This window comes from Chelonoidis abingdonii, chromosome 10 (assembly GCF_003597395.2).
Source record: "Chelonoidis abingdonii isolate Lonesome George chromosome 10, CheloAbing_2.0, whole genome shotgun sequence".
Classification (NCBI taxonomy): Eukaryota; Metazoa; Chordata; order Testudines; family Testudinidae; genus Chelonoidis; species Chelonoidis abingdonii.
Genome location: NC_133778.1, coordinates 62,250,781 through 62,266,026, shown reverse-complemented (window position 1 = coordinate 62,266,026; position 15,246 = coordinate 62,250,781). Strand labels below are relative to the sequence as shown.

General features: G+C 38.6%; 1 protein-coding gene across 1 annotated transcript in view; it reads right to left on the bottom strand.

Moving 5' to 3' along the window:
• Window positions 1-669: 669 nt before the first annotated feature.
• The window catches only part of DARS1 (aspartyl-tRNA synthetase 1), a 66,984-nt gene continuing 52,407 nt past the window's right edge, over window positions 670-15,246 (bottom strand). The window contains exons 8-16 of the mRNA XM_032782223.2: window positions 14,321-14,432; window positions 12,283-12,417; window positions 11,164-11,311; window positions 9,981-10,127; window positions 8,845-8,887; window positions 5,093-5,173; window positions 4,279-4,390; window positions 2,996-3,067; window positions 670-1,290 (exon numbers count right to left, since the gene is read on the bottom strand). Of these exons, the coding sequence (XP_032638114.1) occupies window positions 1,199-1,290; window positions 2,996-3,067; window positions 4,279-4,390; window positions 5,093-5,173; window positions 8,845-8,887; window positions 9,981-10,127; window positions 11,164-11,311; window positions 12,283-12,417; window positions 14,321-14,432 (942 nt within the window). The 3' untranslated portion in view covers window positions 670-1,198. The remainder of the gene's footprint in view (window positions 1,291-2,995; window positions 3,068-4,278; window positions 4,391-5,092; window positions 5,174-8,844; window positions 8,888-9,980; window positions 10,128-11,163; window positions 11,312-12,282; window positions 12,418-14,320; window positions 14,433-15,246) is intronic.

Here is a 15,246-nt window from a genome sequence, read left to right as displayed (position 1 = left end):
GGTTGGTCTAAAGAGTTGTGAATATCAGGGAGACAGTTCCTCCCTCCCTCTCCATAGTCCAAAATCAGAAAGGAAAAACTGAACAGTTCTGTAACTCACAAAAAGTCCAGCTTTGCCCCACTCTCCTTGAAAGGCAGTGGGGTCAGTTGTCAGGGCTGGGTTTTGAACCCCTTATTAGGCTGAGCTTCCTGGGCTCTAAGGAAGAGAAGAAAATAAACAAGGTAAACGAAGTCTATCTACTTATCCAGAGGGTCCAGGCAGCAGAGAATCTTAAACAGCTTTTCTAGTCAGCAGTCCCTGCTCTGTGGGTTTAGGGAGTTCTGTGACCTAGCTCTGCGTCTGTGTACATGCCACCCCTTACTGGGCTTAGATACTCACTTTTAAGGAGCTGGCCTTCTCCTGGTGCAGCAGGCTTCACAAGTGTGTGGGGTTGGAGCTGACTGCCCAGAGTAGTTCTTTAATCCCTTCCTGACAGGGGTGGGGCAGGTTCCCACCACATAAATGGGTAACTGTCTTTATATTACTTTCTCAAGGAGTTACACACAAAAAGAAAAAAAAATAAACTAATTAAACTTCAGGTGTTTGTAGCATCTATTTCCAAACAACTTCTGTATGCTCAGGATTATTTTATATGAACCCAAAGGAAAAAAAATACAGATATGGAATAGATAATTTACTTTGAGTTTTATTGCAATCTATTTTTACAATTTAGTATGAACACTTAGTTAAGAAAGTTCAACTTTTCACAATACTCAGTTTATCAGGTAAATTAGTTAGCAACTTGCTACTTTCCGCCTGCTTTTTAGGTTACCATTGTCTACAGTTATTGTTTAAGCTTCGATCAAATACTGTACTACAAGATGCACAATCGTGTTGCTGTAAGTTAAAAATTCATATTTTTGTAGTCTTTATTGCACAGTTTATTAAAACTGAAGTGTTTAGAAACCTGCTAAGTAATGCACTAGTATAACATTAACTGAACGTAAGTATGACATTACATTAAAAATGTACATACACCTATTGCAAAGATTCCAGATTTATTAAAATACTTTCCTTTAAACAGATAGTAATGAAGGATTCAAAATATTGTTGTGGCACTTCAGTAGATTTGACTTCCTTATTTTAGTGCATATTACAAGTAGTCAGGGTATAGGCTGATCAGTAGCAGGGGACCGGAGAAAACTTTCACACAGATGTCTTAAGGAGTTAGTCGTTTGGGATCCCGAGGGAACATGGAGGTTTGACGAACATTGCTCAGTCCCAGATAGAGCATAGTTACTCTTTCCAACCCTATAAAAATTAAATCCAGTCTAGTCAGTCATTAGTTTCTAACTCTTGACAACATGAACACACAGTTAACAATTCTAGCAAGCTTTATATATAGCAGAGTAAGGACCACACAACAGGGCATACAACTGCTCTCAGATATCAGCATAACTGATTACAAAATGGAACTAGCACCAGAAAAAATGCAAGTTTCCCAACACTACACACATTCTGCTATGTGTTACTCTGCCTTATTATAAAATTAGTTACTGCGTGCCTGCACTGGGCTATGCACACTAAGTAGGTGGGCCCTAAAGGGCAAAATGGGGCCCCAACTTCATTGAGAGCCTCTGGGTGCTACAATACTACTCCTAATAATAAGAAGGATGGAGAGAAAAAATCATGAAAAAAATCAGTGCTGTCTTAAGAACATAGTAGATGCCAGTACACATCCAAGCAGTTTGACAGTGTCTAGTACCAAATATTTCAGGCAAAGTGTCAGAAACTTTAGTAGACAATTATGGAATAACCTGTGCTTAGGGGAAGTTTCTTCCTTATCCCATAGTGGTTACAGGTAATTTAGAACTCATACCTACTACTGGATGTAACTGAAATTATTATTCCTTCCAATGTGCAGTATTGTGTATTTATAAACGCTGAATTTTATGTGCCGTCATGCTCCCCATTCACCTAGCTTTGTTAGGCCCTCTGAAGTTCCTCACAGTCTTCTCTAGAGACAATTATTAGGTTTGTCAGGACATCAGCAAATGTTGCCCCTTCACCATTCAGGCTGCTTTTCCAGCTCACTAACATTTGCATCAGACATAAATCCCTCTCTGCAATGAGTTGCTTATAATTTCTTATAAATCTAATTACTGAAGAATATATCTGATTTAGAAATTGTTCCAAAACTTTGTTTATAATTTTCTAAATTCATTTTACAAAGATAAGAAGACACCCATGCAAAGATAGACCGAAACAGAGAGCATTGGTTTCGGGCACTTACTGTGTTTAGGACACATATAGAACTCTATTTCAAAATGCATGAATAGGTTACCTTTTGCTGCTGAGACCAGTGTGTGCAATTGCAAATTGCTGTGCTTAAAATGCATTTTAAAATTTAATGCTATACACTTTGAAAAATTCTCTCATTTTTGTTCACTTTAATATTTAAAATGCTCATACATAGGAAGCCCCTAAACCTCAATACCTTTGCTGAACAAGTAGCTGATCAATGAGATTCAGTTGGGTAACTTCACCATGAATAAAATAAAAGCAATCACTGGTTTTTCCTGACTTCAGAATGGTTTCATCAGAAGTAGTGAGGAACCTAGAGCCTCCACTATCTTTATTCACTTTAAGTCAGTTATAATAAATCATAGGAAGTATTTTTTTTATTAAAGTTGAGAATCAGAATGATCAATGTGACTAACAAGTGATTTATTCTTGTGCTCTGTGTCTCTCAAACTTGGCAGATTTGTCCCTCAATATTTTCCATTTTATGAAATTACTAATGCTCACAATTTAAGCGTCTTTCCTTAAATATTCTTAGATAAGGAGCTTACAATGTTGCTCAACAAGGCTACAGCATACATCCAGGTTAACTTTTTGAATTTTATTCTGAACACTTGATTGATTACTGTAATCATAAAGTTACTTGAGACTGACCATCTGATGTTAAACTTGGACTGGAAGCTAGCAAAAAATAAAATCAAGGCAGATACATTACCTATCCCACCACCTGCATGGGGAGGTGCACCAAAACGGAAGGAATCAATGTAAGCCTTTATTTTCTCCAAGTCTAGAGATGAAAATAATTTTTATTTTCATGCAGAGCTAATGTCTCATCTTACTAATATACTCAAAGAAGCCCAAAGACTAAATGCTTGGGTGTGTCCATAATGATTCTACAAAACAAAAACTGGGGCAATGAAGCCGTGAAACCAGATGTCGGTTTGTAGCCATCAAACATGTAAATAATGAAGCACTGTCTAAAAGCTATGACTTTATCTGGAATATTATCTTTAATTTATAATCAGTGAAACTCCATGAAGTCCCCTGATGTGATTTACTCAGGGAATGCCTTTTATAGTAAAATAGCAGCTAGGCCTCTACTGTACATCATGGTGATCTTAACCCTTACATAGCTGAGAAATATAGTGGAACATTCATGCTGGTACACTATTCTGAGAAGCTGAAGCTCAGTGTACTCTTTTCAGCTTCTCTGTCTCCTCACAGCCACCAGCAAGAGAGCTCTCCCAGCTGCTGTTCCTTACATCCAAGATAGTTGCACTGCCACTCTACTTGCTACCCTTCACAAAGTATTCTGACTCAATACTTACCTCACCTCTGCTGATTCACTTCTGTTTTCCACTCACTTCCTGTCTCCCTCTATTATCCAGGCTGCATCCATGCTGATTCCCTCCCCAGTTCCACTGATAGATGTTCCCTACATGACCCATTCCCCTCTTACTGGTTCAAAGCCTAAGGGTCAGCAGCAGCAGAGAATTGCACTGGAAGTGGTATACCTGAACCATGCCAGGGTGGAACTTGCTCTCATAAGAGTACCCTGTCTGTTGCTGCAGAAAACCTTCCTACTTCTGTACTCTCTACAGCTCTTAGAAAACAGTTTATAGGTTTTTCTTAAGGATTAACACTATAATGGATTAAAAAATGGTTAAATTAGAAAGAAATTAGTTTGTTATGCAAGAGCCAGTATTACTATTGCAATATTGCCCCAGCTTATGGTCTCAAACTGCCCAAAATCTTCCTTTAAAGGTATAAGAACAACATTCAGAACTCCCTTGATGCAAATGATTCAGACAAGGAGTATGCCTTCATGCCTGAAACTAAAGACAGAAATAGACAGAGAAAAAGGTTTTCATGTCATGCTTCAGTGTTGAACTGTTCTCTCTCTCATTACCAATGCTTTGCACAGATTTTGGAAGTCATATGAAAAAACAAATTCTATCTCACAATATATAACCTTTCGAAGTTTAAACATTTTATTACCAACACCATGATGCTGGGCTCTTTCTGTCAGCAGCTCAGGATCGTGAATTCTCTGAGCCCCAGATAAAATCTCTTCCCCTCTCATAAACATATCATAGGAGTTGGAGTTTTTCTGGAAAGGAAAAGTTTGCATTTCATTAGTGACTGAAGTTGGAGAGAAGGGTGTGTTTCCCACTGACACCTGCTCAGCCTGCAACCAGCCAAGGTGCTCTTTTCAGTAACTTCACCTATGATACTTGGTGCAGCTAAGTGACAGTGTGAAATACTGTGGGCTGCATCAGTAAACTCAGCTCTGTTTCCTGTCATCACATTTGGACAAACTGATTTGTGAACCTGAATTCTGCTACCTCCCATTTTGCAGAATCACAACATTTGTATTTGGAGTTTCAGCAAATGTAAACATAAAAATGCAGAGCCCATTCTGGCAACAATTAGGGGACTCCATACAAAAACTAAAGAAAGCATGGCTTCGGCTACAGCTTTTATTCCCCTGTAAGACTAGTTTTGCTCTCCATGCATTAGTGACTACAGGAACAGCAGTACTCTGACAGACAAGGCCTCTGCTGGGAAGTTTTCTCTTATGGGTTTCTAATATTTACGGCTCTGTTTGTTTTTCTTTCAGGCAGATAATACAGGTATGGTCCAACAGGTATGGTATTTACTCTTAATACCAATGTGAATAACAAATCTTATTGGAAATGCAGATCACATAAGAAAAAGTTTTTAACTCAACTGTGCTTTGTCAAATTAGGTTTTCATAGCTAGGTTAAGACTTTGCTTTTCTACACTGACAACACTACACAACTTTACTTACAGGATTTCCTGGGTCTGGCATTGTATAGAAAGGCCTCACAGCCAGAGGATATTTGTCAAGAATATAGAAGTCTGTATCGTACTGTAAGAAGATGAAATATTTTAATAAAGTTAATACTAGATCAAATGGGATGAGGTGAGGTGAGGGTTACATAGAGGAAGCGACAACCAATGATTCTTTTAGATTGAAACAAAAGGTCTGTTAGTTTAAAACCTCATCTTTTTATTAACTTTTGCACAATTTAAGAAAAGGAGAAACAGCTGATCCATTTATTTTACCCATATCTTAGCTTGAAAAACAATAGTTAAAAAGGGGCATTACTGTACTATCTTTACTAGCTTTTTGGACACTGCATTTGTTATGAGCTCTAGCATTCCTGAACATAAAGTTCCTTGTCCTAGAACATAAGAATGGCCATACTGGGTCAGATCAAAGGTTCATCCAGCCCAGTATCCTGTCTACCAACAGTGACCAATGCCAGGTGTCCCAGAGGGAGTGATCTCTCTCCTGCCATCCATTACCACCCTCTGACAAACAGAGGCTAGGGACACCACTCCTTACTCATCCTGGCTAATAGCCATTAATAGACTTAACCTCCATGAATTTATCTAGCTCTCTTTTAAACTCTGTTATAGCCCTAGCCTTCACAACCTCCTCAGGCAAGGAGCTTCACAGGTTGACTGTGTGCTGTGTGAAGAAGAACTTCCTTTTATTTGTTTTAAACCTGCTGCCCATCAATTTCATTTGGTGGCCCCTAATTCTTATATTATGGGAACAAGTAAATAACTTGTCCTTATTCACTTTCTCCACACCATTCATGATTTTATATACCTCTATCATACCTCCCCCTTAGTCTCTTCTTTTACAAGCTGAAAAGTCCTAGCCTCTTTAATCTCTCCTCATATGGGACCCGTTCCAAACCCCCAATCACTTTAGTTGCCCTTCTCTCAACCTTTTCTAATGCCAGTATATCTTTTTTGAGATGAAGAGACCACATCTGTATGCAGTATTCAAGATGTGGGTGTACCATGGATTTATACAAGGGCAACGAGATATTCTGTGTCTTATTCTCTATCCCTTTTTTAATGATTCCTAACATCCTGTTTGCTTTTTTGACTGCCACTGCACACTGAGTGGACATCTTCAGAGAACTAGTCACGATGACTCCAATATCTCTTTCCTGATTAGCTGTAGCTAGTTAGCCCTCATCATATTATATGTATAGTTGGGGTTATTTTTTCCAATGTGCATTACTTTGCATTTATCCACATTAAATTTCATTTGCCATTTTGTTGCCCAATCACTTAGTTTTGTGAGATCTTTTTGAAGTTCTTCACAGTCTGCTTTGGTCTTTATACTATTTGCGCAAGTTTACTATCATTGCAAACTTTGCCAACCTCACTGTTTACCCTTTTCTCAAAACATTTACGAAAAAAGTTGATAGGTGGAATTGGTCCGAGGACTGACCTTTCGGGAAACACCACTAGTTACCCTCTCCATCTAAAAATTTACCATTTGGTTCTCCTTAGTTCCCTGTCTTTAACCAGTTCTTAATCCATGAAAAGGATCTTCCCTCTTATCCCACGTACTTAATTTACATAAGAGCTTTTGGTGAAGGATCTTTGTCAAAGCTTTTTGGAAATCTAAGTATACTATGTCCACTGGATCCCCTTGTCCACACGTTTGTTGACCCCTTCAAAGAACTCTAATAGATTAGTAAGACATATTTCCCTTACAGGAACTATGTTGACTTTTGCCCAACGATTTAGTCTTCTATGTCTGACATTTATTCTTTACTATTGTTTCAACTAATTTGCCTGTACTGACATTAGACTTACCAGTCTGTTAATTGCCGATATCACCTCTAGAGCCCTTTTTAAATATTGGTGTTACATTAATTATCTTCCATCACTGGGTACAGAAGCTGATTTTAGAGGCAGTTACAAACTATAGTTAATTTTCTGCCATTTCACATTTTAGTCTTTCAGAACTCTTGGGTGAATGCCATCTGGACCCCGGTGACTTGTTACTGTTAAGTTTAATCAATTAATCCAAAACCTGCTTTAGTGACACTTCAATCTGGAATCAATCCTCCGAGTTTGTCACTAAAGGACGGCTCAGGTTGGGAATCTCCCTGACATCTTCAGCCATTGAAGGACTAAAGCAAAGAATTTCATTTAGTTTTCTCGCAATTACTTTCTCGTCTTTAAGTGCTCCTTTATATCTCAATTGTCCTGGGGCCCCACTGCTTGTTTTAGCAGCTTCCTGCTTCTGATGTACTTTAAAAACAGTTTGTTATTACCTTTTGAGTTTTTGGCTAGCTGTTCTTCAAACTCCTTTTTGGCTTTTCTTATAACATTTTTATACTTAATTTGGCAGTGTTTATGCGCCTTCCTATTTACCTCACTAGAATTTGACTTCCACTTCTTAAAAGATTCCTTTTTATCTTTCATTGCTTCTCTTACATAGTTGTTAAGCCACGGTGGCTCTTTTTTAGTTCTTTAACTGTGTTTTTTCATTTGGGGTATATATTTAAGTTGGGCCTCTATTATGGTGTCTATGAAAAGTGTCCAAGCAGCTTGCAGGGATTTCACTCTAGTCACTGTACCTTTTAAATTCTGTAAATGTGTTGTTGTTTTTTTAATATACCAAACACAGATTTTCCTTCTCCCACCATTCCTAATGGAAGCCAGACTAAATGACTACATTTTATTTTTTAGTGCACCAAGGTGAATGTACTCAGAATGATGTTTGCAGTGAACTAGTTACTGCAGAACTACCAGGAAAACCTCACATTGTGCTTTGGTTAGAGCAGCTAAAAATGTTATCTGGGAAGAGTAGTTTTTTAAAGCATTATCTTTTTGGAATTTACAATCTAGTGAGATTGTAAACAACAAATATTAAACAAGCCAATAAAAAGATATTCAAATATTTACTTTATGGTTTGCTTTTAAGAACAATTATTCATGTGAAAGAAAATAAACTGTCAATAGATTGATGAACAATAGTAAAAAAAAAAATTCACACACACATCTAGAACAGAGGTCCTCAAACTGCTGGGCACACCCCCCTAGAAGGGTGTGTAGGAACGTTTGGGGGGGCATAGTGACCCTGGGCCAGCCCCCATAGGGAGCAGGGATGGAGCACCACCCAGCTCCATCCCCGCAGCTAGCCCCTGTCCCCAGCCTTGGTGTGGCTCCACACCAGGCCGGGGGCTTGGCTGCTGCCCCACTTCTGGCCCAACCTCCACCCCAGATGCAGCTCTCTTCCAGGCCTGGGGCCAGGAGCAGCCCTACACCCAGCCGCGGGCCCCCACCATGGCCAGCTGCAGCTCTGCTCCTGCCCCAGCCTCGGCCCCTGGCCGCAGCTCCATTCCCAGTCCCGTTCCTGGCCCCAGGTCCACCCCCAGCTTAGCTGCGGCTCCAACCTCAGCCCTCTTACCCCTGTTCTCATTCCCCCTCCCCCCATCCAGACCTGCGGCCCCACTCCCAGCCCCAAGGGGCACGGACATGGGTAAGTGGGGCACGACCCTCAAAAGTTTGGGAACCACTGATCTAGAACAATCATTGAGAAAGTTTTATGCCAATCATAGAATGCTGCCCAAATTACTCTGGCTTGTTCAGAGAAGAGCCTGCATCAGAGATGCAAAAAGCTGTTTTGTACAAAACAGACATTTCTCTCTCGTTTTCTATGTTGAGATTAAGCTTCAGTTTTAATAAAAAGAGAGTAATTTATTCTGAAGTGACTGTTACCTTCTCTTTCACCAGACGACCCAGAAGCTTTTCATTAGGTGTGCTGAAAAGAAATATTCTCACCATCAGAATAAATCGACGTAGACCTTTACCAGACATACACCTCAAAGAAAGTAACAGATTTAAATCTGATGGATTCCCCCACACCCTCCTTTGGAAAACATACAAATAGTTCCTGAATAGTTTTAGATCCTACAACAATTTTAAAAATATTAATCACATTTCTTTCTGTTCTTAAATGAAGTGTAGTAGTGTCCTAAAATATCCCACTTTGCAGAAATATAACCCCCCTGAATTAACTGATAGCTACATATGGCTTGCTATTACCTTGCCAGTTCTTCTCACACTGTTTTTATTAGTGAAAGATTATGGGCCTCATTCCCTACTGCCTTGCACAATCATTGACACTCGTGTAAAATGGGTGTAAAATGATACCAGTTAGATATGGAAATAAGCATTTTGCAATATTGTACCCTTAGACTACAACCTTCTGGGGGCAGAGATCTGTTATTTTTATCAGGGCTTTGGAGCTGTGCTCTGGCTTCACTCCAGCTCCACTCCAAAGCCCTGATTTTTATTTACTTGTAGAGTAACACACACCTCTATGTTGTTGTACAGATGCGAAAGAGCAGAAATGTTTTAATGTGGTAAATGTACTTGGAAGCTGTTGTGAACCCACAGGGCCTTTATCGATATCAATGGGAATTAGATCAGGACCTATGTTAAACAGGAAAAAATGTACAGCAAATTTCCATGGTAGAAGGGCTGATCAATAAGCAAGATTTTTGACTGTAGAGTTTTTGAACTAAAATCATGCTCACACAGATTCCTGCCACGGCCAGGCAGACAAATGTCTTATTCTTAAAAGAAGTTCTGCCCTCTTTGTACTTTTAGTTTGTTTTGTGTTGGGTCCCAGGGCTTTCTAAGGTATAAAATCTACAGTGGGGAAAAAAAGGAATTATTTTCATATCCAGTCACTTTAATTTTTCAACAGATATGGTCCAGTTTATTCTTCACTTCAAAACTTGGGATGTGTTCTCATGCTCTTTGGTCACACAGTGCAAAATCGATACCTTAACAGACGGTGCTAGACCACTTTTACAAGATTGTGCTACATTCCAACAATATGTATGTACCTTAGATCGTCTTCATCCCCCATCTCTACTCCAGCTTCCCTGAGCATAGCCAGAGCTTCACGGTACTCCAGCCTCAGAGTTGGCTCCAAAAACTTGAATGGTTCACAAGGAAACTGTTTGTTCACTGTCAGAATTTCAGTTTGAAACCTGTATACATTTGGAGGGGAAGTGGGGGGGAGAGAGAGAAGAGTTATTTCATTTGCAGTCAAACAATAAGCTTACAATTGCAGTGCACATTTTTGCCACAAGAGGTCACTCTTGCAACACAAACTAATTTGAAGCAGGTTCTGGGAGAATTCTATGTAATCAAAACTGAATGTTATCCAAGATAATGCAATCCCTATTTAAATATTACAAAAGTTAAATATTTTAACGCTACTCTTGCTGTTTCATTCCTCTCTCAAGAAGTAACTGCCTGACCAGATTTATCCTTAGAATCTCTGCTCTTAAAAACAAAACAACCCCCCCCCCACCCTCTTTACTAGCTCTACTCCTTTGAAATTAAGTATTACGTAAATCAAACATCATAAAAACACAGATTTCCTTTTGGTCGAGTAATAAGATCTGTGTTTCTGGCAGCAAGATACTGCATAATTTGTAAAAGGATGTTAGATTTCCTCCCAGTACTTGATGAACCAGATTTGTCATGTGAGGTATGTGGCAAAAATTGAAAATACTGTTCTTGGCTTTCGTAGCAGATAATGCTGACTACTACAATAAATAGGATTCTAAAAAAAATTCTGTTAAGAGCAAATATATAGTTCAATATCAAAATAAGGACAAAGAGTTTGTATGCGTACAAGAGTAAGGACATTTAAATTTGAGGACAGATCATTTCTGTTAGGAGGCCACTCCAACAGTGAGTTTTCTTAATGCTCACTTAATTTCGTCTGTTAGTCTATAAGGTACCAAAGGATTCTCTGCTATTAATGCACTCTGACATCCCCTAGGAATTACAGCCCCGGGTAGAAAAAGGTCATTTCTTCAGTGAATTCCAAAGTCTAAGATGCACAGGGAAAGTCATGCAGAGTAAGAGCCTTAATTCTGAAGCTCTCTCGGTATAAATTAGGTTCCTAGCAGTTATTTGATAGAGTGAGGATGGAGCACCCACTACTTTCCTGCAAGGACCCTAGAGATCTCAAGCAGATGAAGCTGTCCACAGAATGAAAAATGCTCTATTTACCTTTCTTGAAGCCCCTTGAATATCTGTACTAAGGTGTCCGCAATCTCATCAACCACTTCATGATAGTGGTAATTAAAAGCCATTTCAATATCCAGACCAACAAACTCAGTTAGGTGTCTGTGTGTATTGGAGTCCTCAGCTCTAAACACTGTAAAATTAGAGTACAAATTCTAAACAACCTTGTATCCTAAAGGAAATGACTACCATAGTATTTGATTTACAAAAAATAACTCAATCACATCATGTCTTGCATCGATCATGCATTACTGTATGTGAGCATGACAATTCCTCTTACCTAAAACCAGACACAACTCTTCCTGCAGAGATGGGCTATCCCCTGAACTTAATTTTGCTATGAGCAAGACTTACTTGGTACCTTTAAAAATCTTTAATTCTCTTACTTTAGATGTTGTTCTGCCAATTTAGAAATAAATCACTAGTTACCAGCTTTAAATGTACCAGTTTTACGGTTCTGACAAAGACATATGTTAGTGCTCAGTGGACGCTATTTCTGTTTTTCAAAAGCTTTTGAGGAAAGGGAGATTGGAAATTAAGGACTAGTGTTCTTTGCTCTCAATCCAATTTACACTGGGGGTGTTGTTTAAATGAAGTTGTTTCTAGACATACAACACCGGAGGGGTGCATTTTAGGAATTAAAATAAATTTAAAGAATGTAAAAAACTAAGCACATTTTTAACTGCTTGGTATTGGAAGTAAAGTATGTTCATCAAGAATCATCAGCTTCTGGCATCACAGAGTTAGTAGATGCTTTACTAACTTGTTTTAGCTCATCACTGAATTATTAACTTCCATTCCAGTCCTCCCTCTTTTTCATCCCAGGGCCTGGAATACTACATGGCAACGTCAGCTAGGGAACACCAGTGCTTTCTATCAACGCGTCTGACTTGAGCATTGCACTTTTATTCCACCAGCTTACCCCTTAAACATGGTCATTATGTCAACCCAATTAGTAGCCTTGAAACTTTTGTTCACTATGTAGAGAAGAAGTGAAAGGATTCAAACTTTCAGTGTGTGCACATCATCCCATTTGTCACAGGCTTGCTCTAAGCTAAGCCATCACTACAGCATGAAAAACTGATAAAACGAAGTTATTCTGACCTGGTCCAATGCAGAAAACCTTTTCAAAGTCAGCACAAATACACATCTGCTTGTACAGTTGTGGGGACTGAGCCAGGTAGGCACTGCTTTTGAAGTAGGATACAGTAAACACATTGGCTCCTCCTTCACTGGGAGCTGAAAAAGCAAATGTTTAAAGCAATTAAAATATAAACTTACAAAATCCGAGGCTGATCTATTCAAGTACATTTGGGTTCATATGTAAAGCTTAGGATGAGATATTTCAAAACCAATTAGGGGAATATACATAGAGCAACCATTAATTTCAATGGGAATTTTATGTCTAAATCCTTTACTCAGTTTAGGGTTGTAACATGCTAGGCATAAAAAGTTATCCTGAGAGAGCAAGAGCGCGCGCACTTGAGTGCAAAGTTATAAGGAGCAAAGAACTCCTGCATTCTAATACCACAACTGAAACTGACTCCCTTCTGTGCCTTCAGGTGAATCCCTTTACTATTGTTTCTCTGTCTATAATATGAGAATGATACTTTCCTACCTAGGTAACAAAAGACATTGTGAGGAATCGTTAACTAATGTTCTTAAAGAGCTTTGAAGATGAGAGAGTACTATGTGAGTACTGAAAGATTATCCTCTCTTCCACGAAGATAAGCTTCTCTTTTTACCAATACCCTCTTTTCAAACTCATGTGCAAAAACTGTTATGCCATATGAGTTGCAACACAACCGCACCCCCCATCTCAGATTTTCAGCAGCTGTTTCTGCACATTCTCAGTAGAAATGGCTTCATTTACGTAAATATGGTAACGTAATTATTCTTGAGCATGAACCAACAACTTTTGAAATCCTGAAGGCTGAAACAGCTAGGATATTTAAATATGAAAATTAGCATACATAGACTGTACCTACTTTACTTAACGATTCTGCATAAACATAATCTCACTGAAACAAATAGGATGTTTGCACTATTGGTATGCAACACAGTAAGAATGGCACACTTCCTGGAGGGTCATATGCAAAGAGAGAGCTTGTGAGCCACTTATACTAGAGCAAGTCTGTTTTTATAAAGCAGAGACATCTAACATGAATGAGGTGAACTGTTGCATTCAGTGAGATTTTCTGTAGTAAGACAGTTGCTTGCACATATTAGGTTATAAAAGGCTGCTGTTACAGTCTCAGCTGATAACTGATCTCATAAAATAAAAGGAGAATTACAAAATCCACTTCTAAGAAAGATGTCTGGGTAAGGCACATCCAAAGAAAGAATACCACCACTAATACTTTGCCCTGATACAGCACCTTCCATCAGAGAATTGCTATACACCTGAGCAACATTACTGATGCCTCCCCATACCCCTGGCAGGCACATACCATCTCCAATTTACAGATGGGAGAAGTGAGGCGCTGAGCCATTAACTGACTTGCTCAAAGTCACACAGCAAATCAGCAGCAGAGTCAGGAACAGAATTTACATTTCCCATCTCCTAGTCATGTGCGTTAGCCATTAAGCCCTGCTTCCATGCAAAGCTATGCTAGCAGCTTCAAATAACCTTATTTTGCTCTCTATAGATGTGTCAACTTGTAATATTTTCGACCACGGAATGATCTTCTGTTCAGTATCAAGTGAGAGAAGGCTCTTCTGTGGAGAAGCTGCATTTAAGTTAAATGTATTGGATTTTAGATTGGTGGTACCCAACATTCAAGAGTGTTCAGGTTCAAGAGTTCAAGCTTTGTTTAACTTAACAGAATCTTAAAGTTCAATCTTTGTTTAACTTAACAGAACCTTTACATGCCCAGGAGAGACTCCAAGTCAGGTAATAATAATCCTTTCTTGTCAGGAGTACTAACACTAAAAGATGTAAGCAGTGAGCCAACTACTAACATCTAAGGATAGGAGAACAACACAACACTGTTTTTGATTTCTAGGAGATGCTATTCTAAATTCAAAAGATAGTAATTTATTGCTTGTTAAAAAGAAAAAAAAATCATTTTTCAGCCCTTCAAATATCAATCCAGTATTGCTGTGCTAAGTAAATGCCACACCACATTAAACCACACCATACCTGAGATGATTTTGGGAGTCTGAATTTCCACAAACCCCTTGTGAAGGAGAGTTTCTCGAAAGAGCTGACAGATACCAGACTGAAGGTGGAAGACAGCTTGACTAGTACAGGTCTATAAGAAAGGAAATAAAATAATGAATCCTGAATTAGTTTTACTTGCTGAACTTTATTACTTTTGTCATGACCATGAGAATGTTTAAGCATTCCTAGGAGTGCTTATTATTCCATATTCCCAATGGCCTGAAAAGAGAGAAATCTGAATTGAGAATTACTAATGACCTGACAACAGCAACAGCAAAGGTAACAAGTGAAATCCTTTTACTTCACTTTACAGTGCATTCAGTTACAAGAAGGCACTAGTGTGAATTTTACACCCTCTTAAAGAACCACTGAGTTGTGAGATACATCATTCTTCTCCAAGATGAGATTTACAGTACGATAACACTGTAAAAGCTAAGTCTATTAGAAATCTTTCATTGCACTGAACCAAAACAAATGCGGAAGTATATAATGAATAAGCTTTAAATGAATTCAAGATAAAAACAATGACCTTGGTAAAACACATACGGGAGAAAAATTAGTTTAGTCCTGTTAAAGAGACCACTGAAATACAGGGCCTTTGGAGGTAATGTAAGATGTACCTATAGATATACCCCACCCAAAAAAAAGAGAGGGAGAGAGAAACACACAAAAGCATTTAGAATATACCACAAAAACTGGTCAAGTAAAGTGCCTTTTGTTCAGTCTCTCACATGTTTGCTGCAAAATGTAAATCGCCTTTTAAAGTGAAAACTTTAAAAAAACGGTTATAAGGATATTGCTTTTCATGTATGCAACAGTTAATCCATTTGTACATCTAAGTACACTAAATATTCCTTTAACGCTTTTTGGAGCTTTGGTGTGAAAATAGTCAGTCAATACTGAAA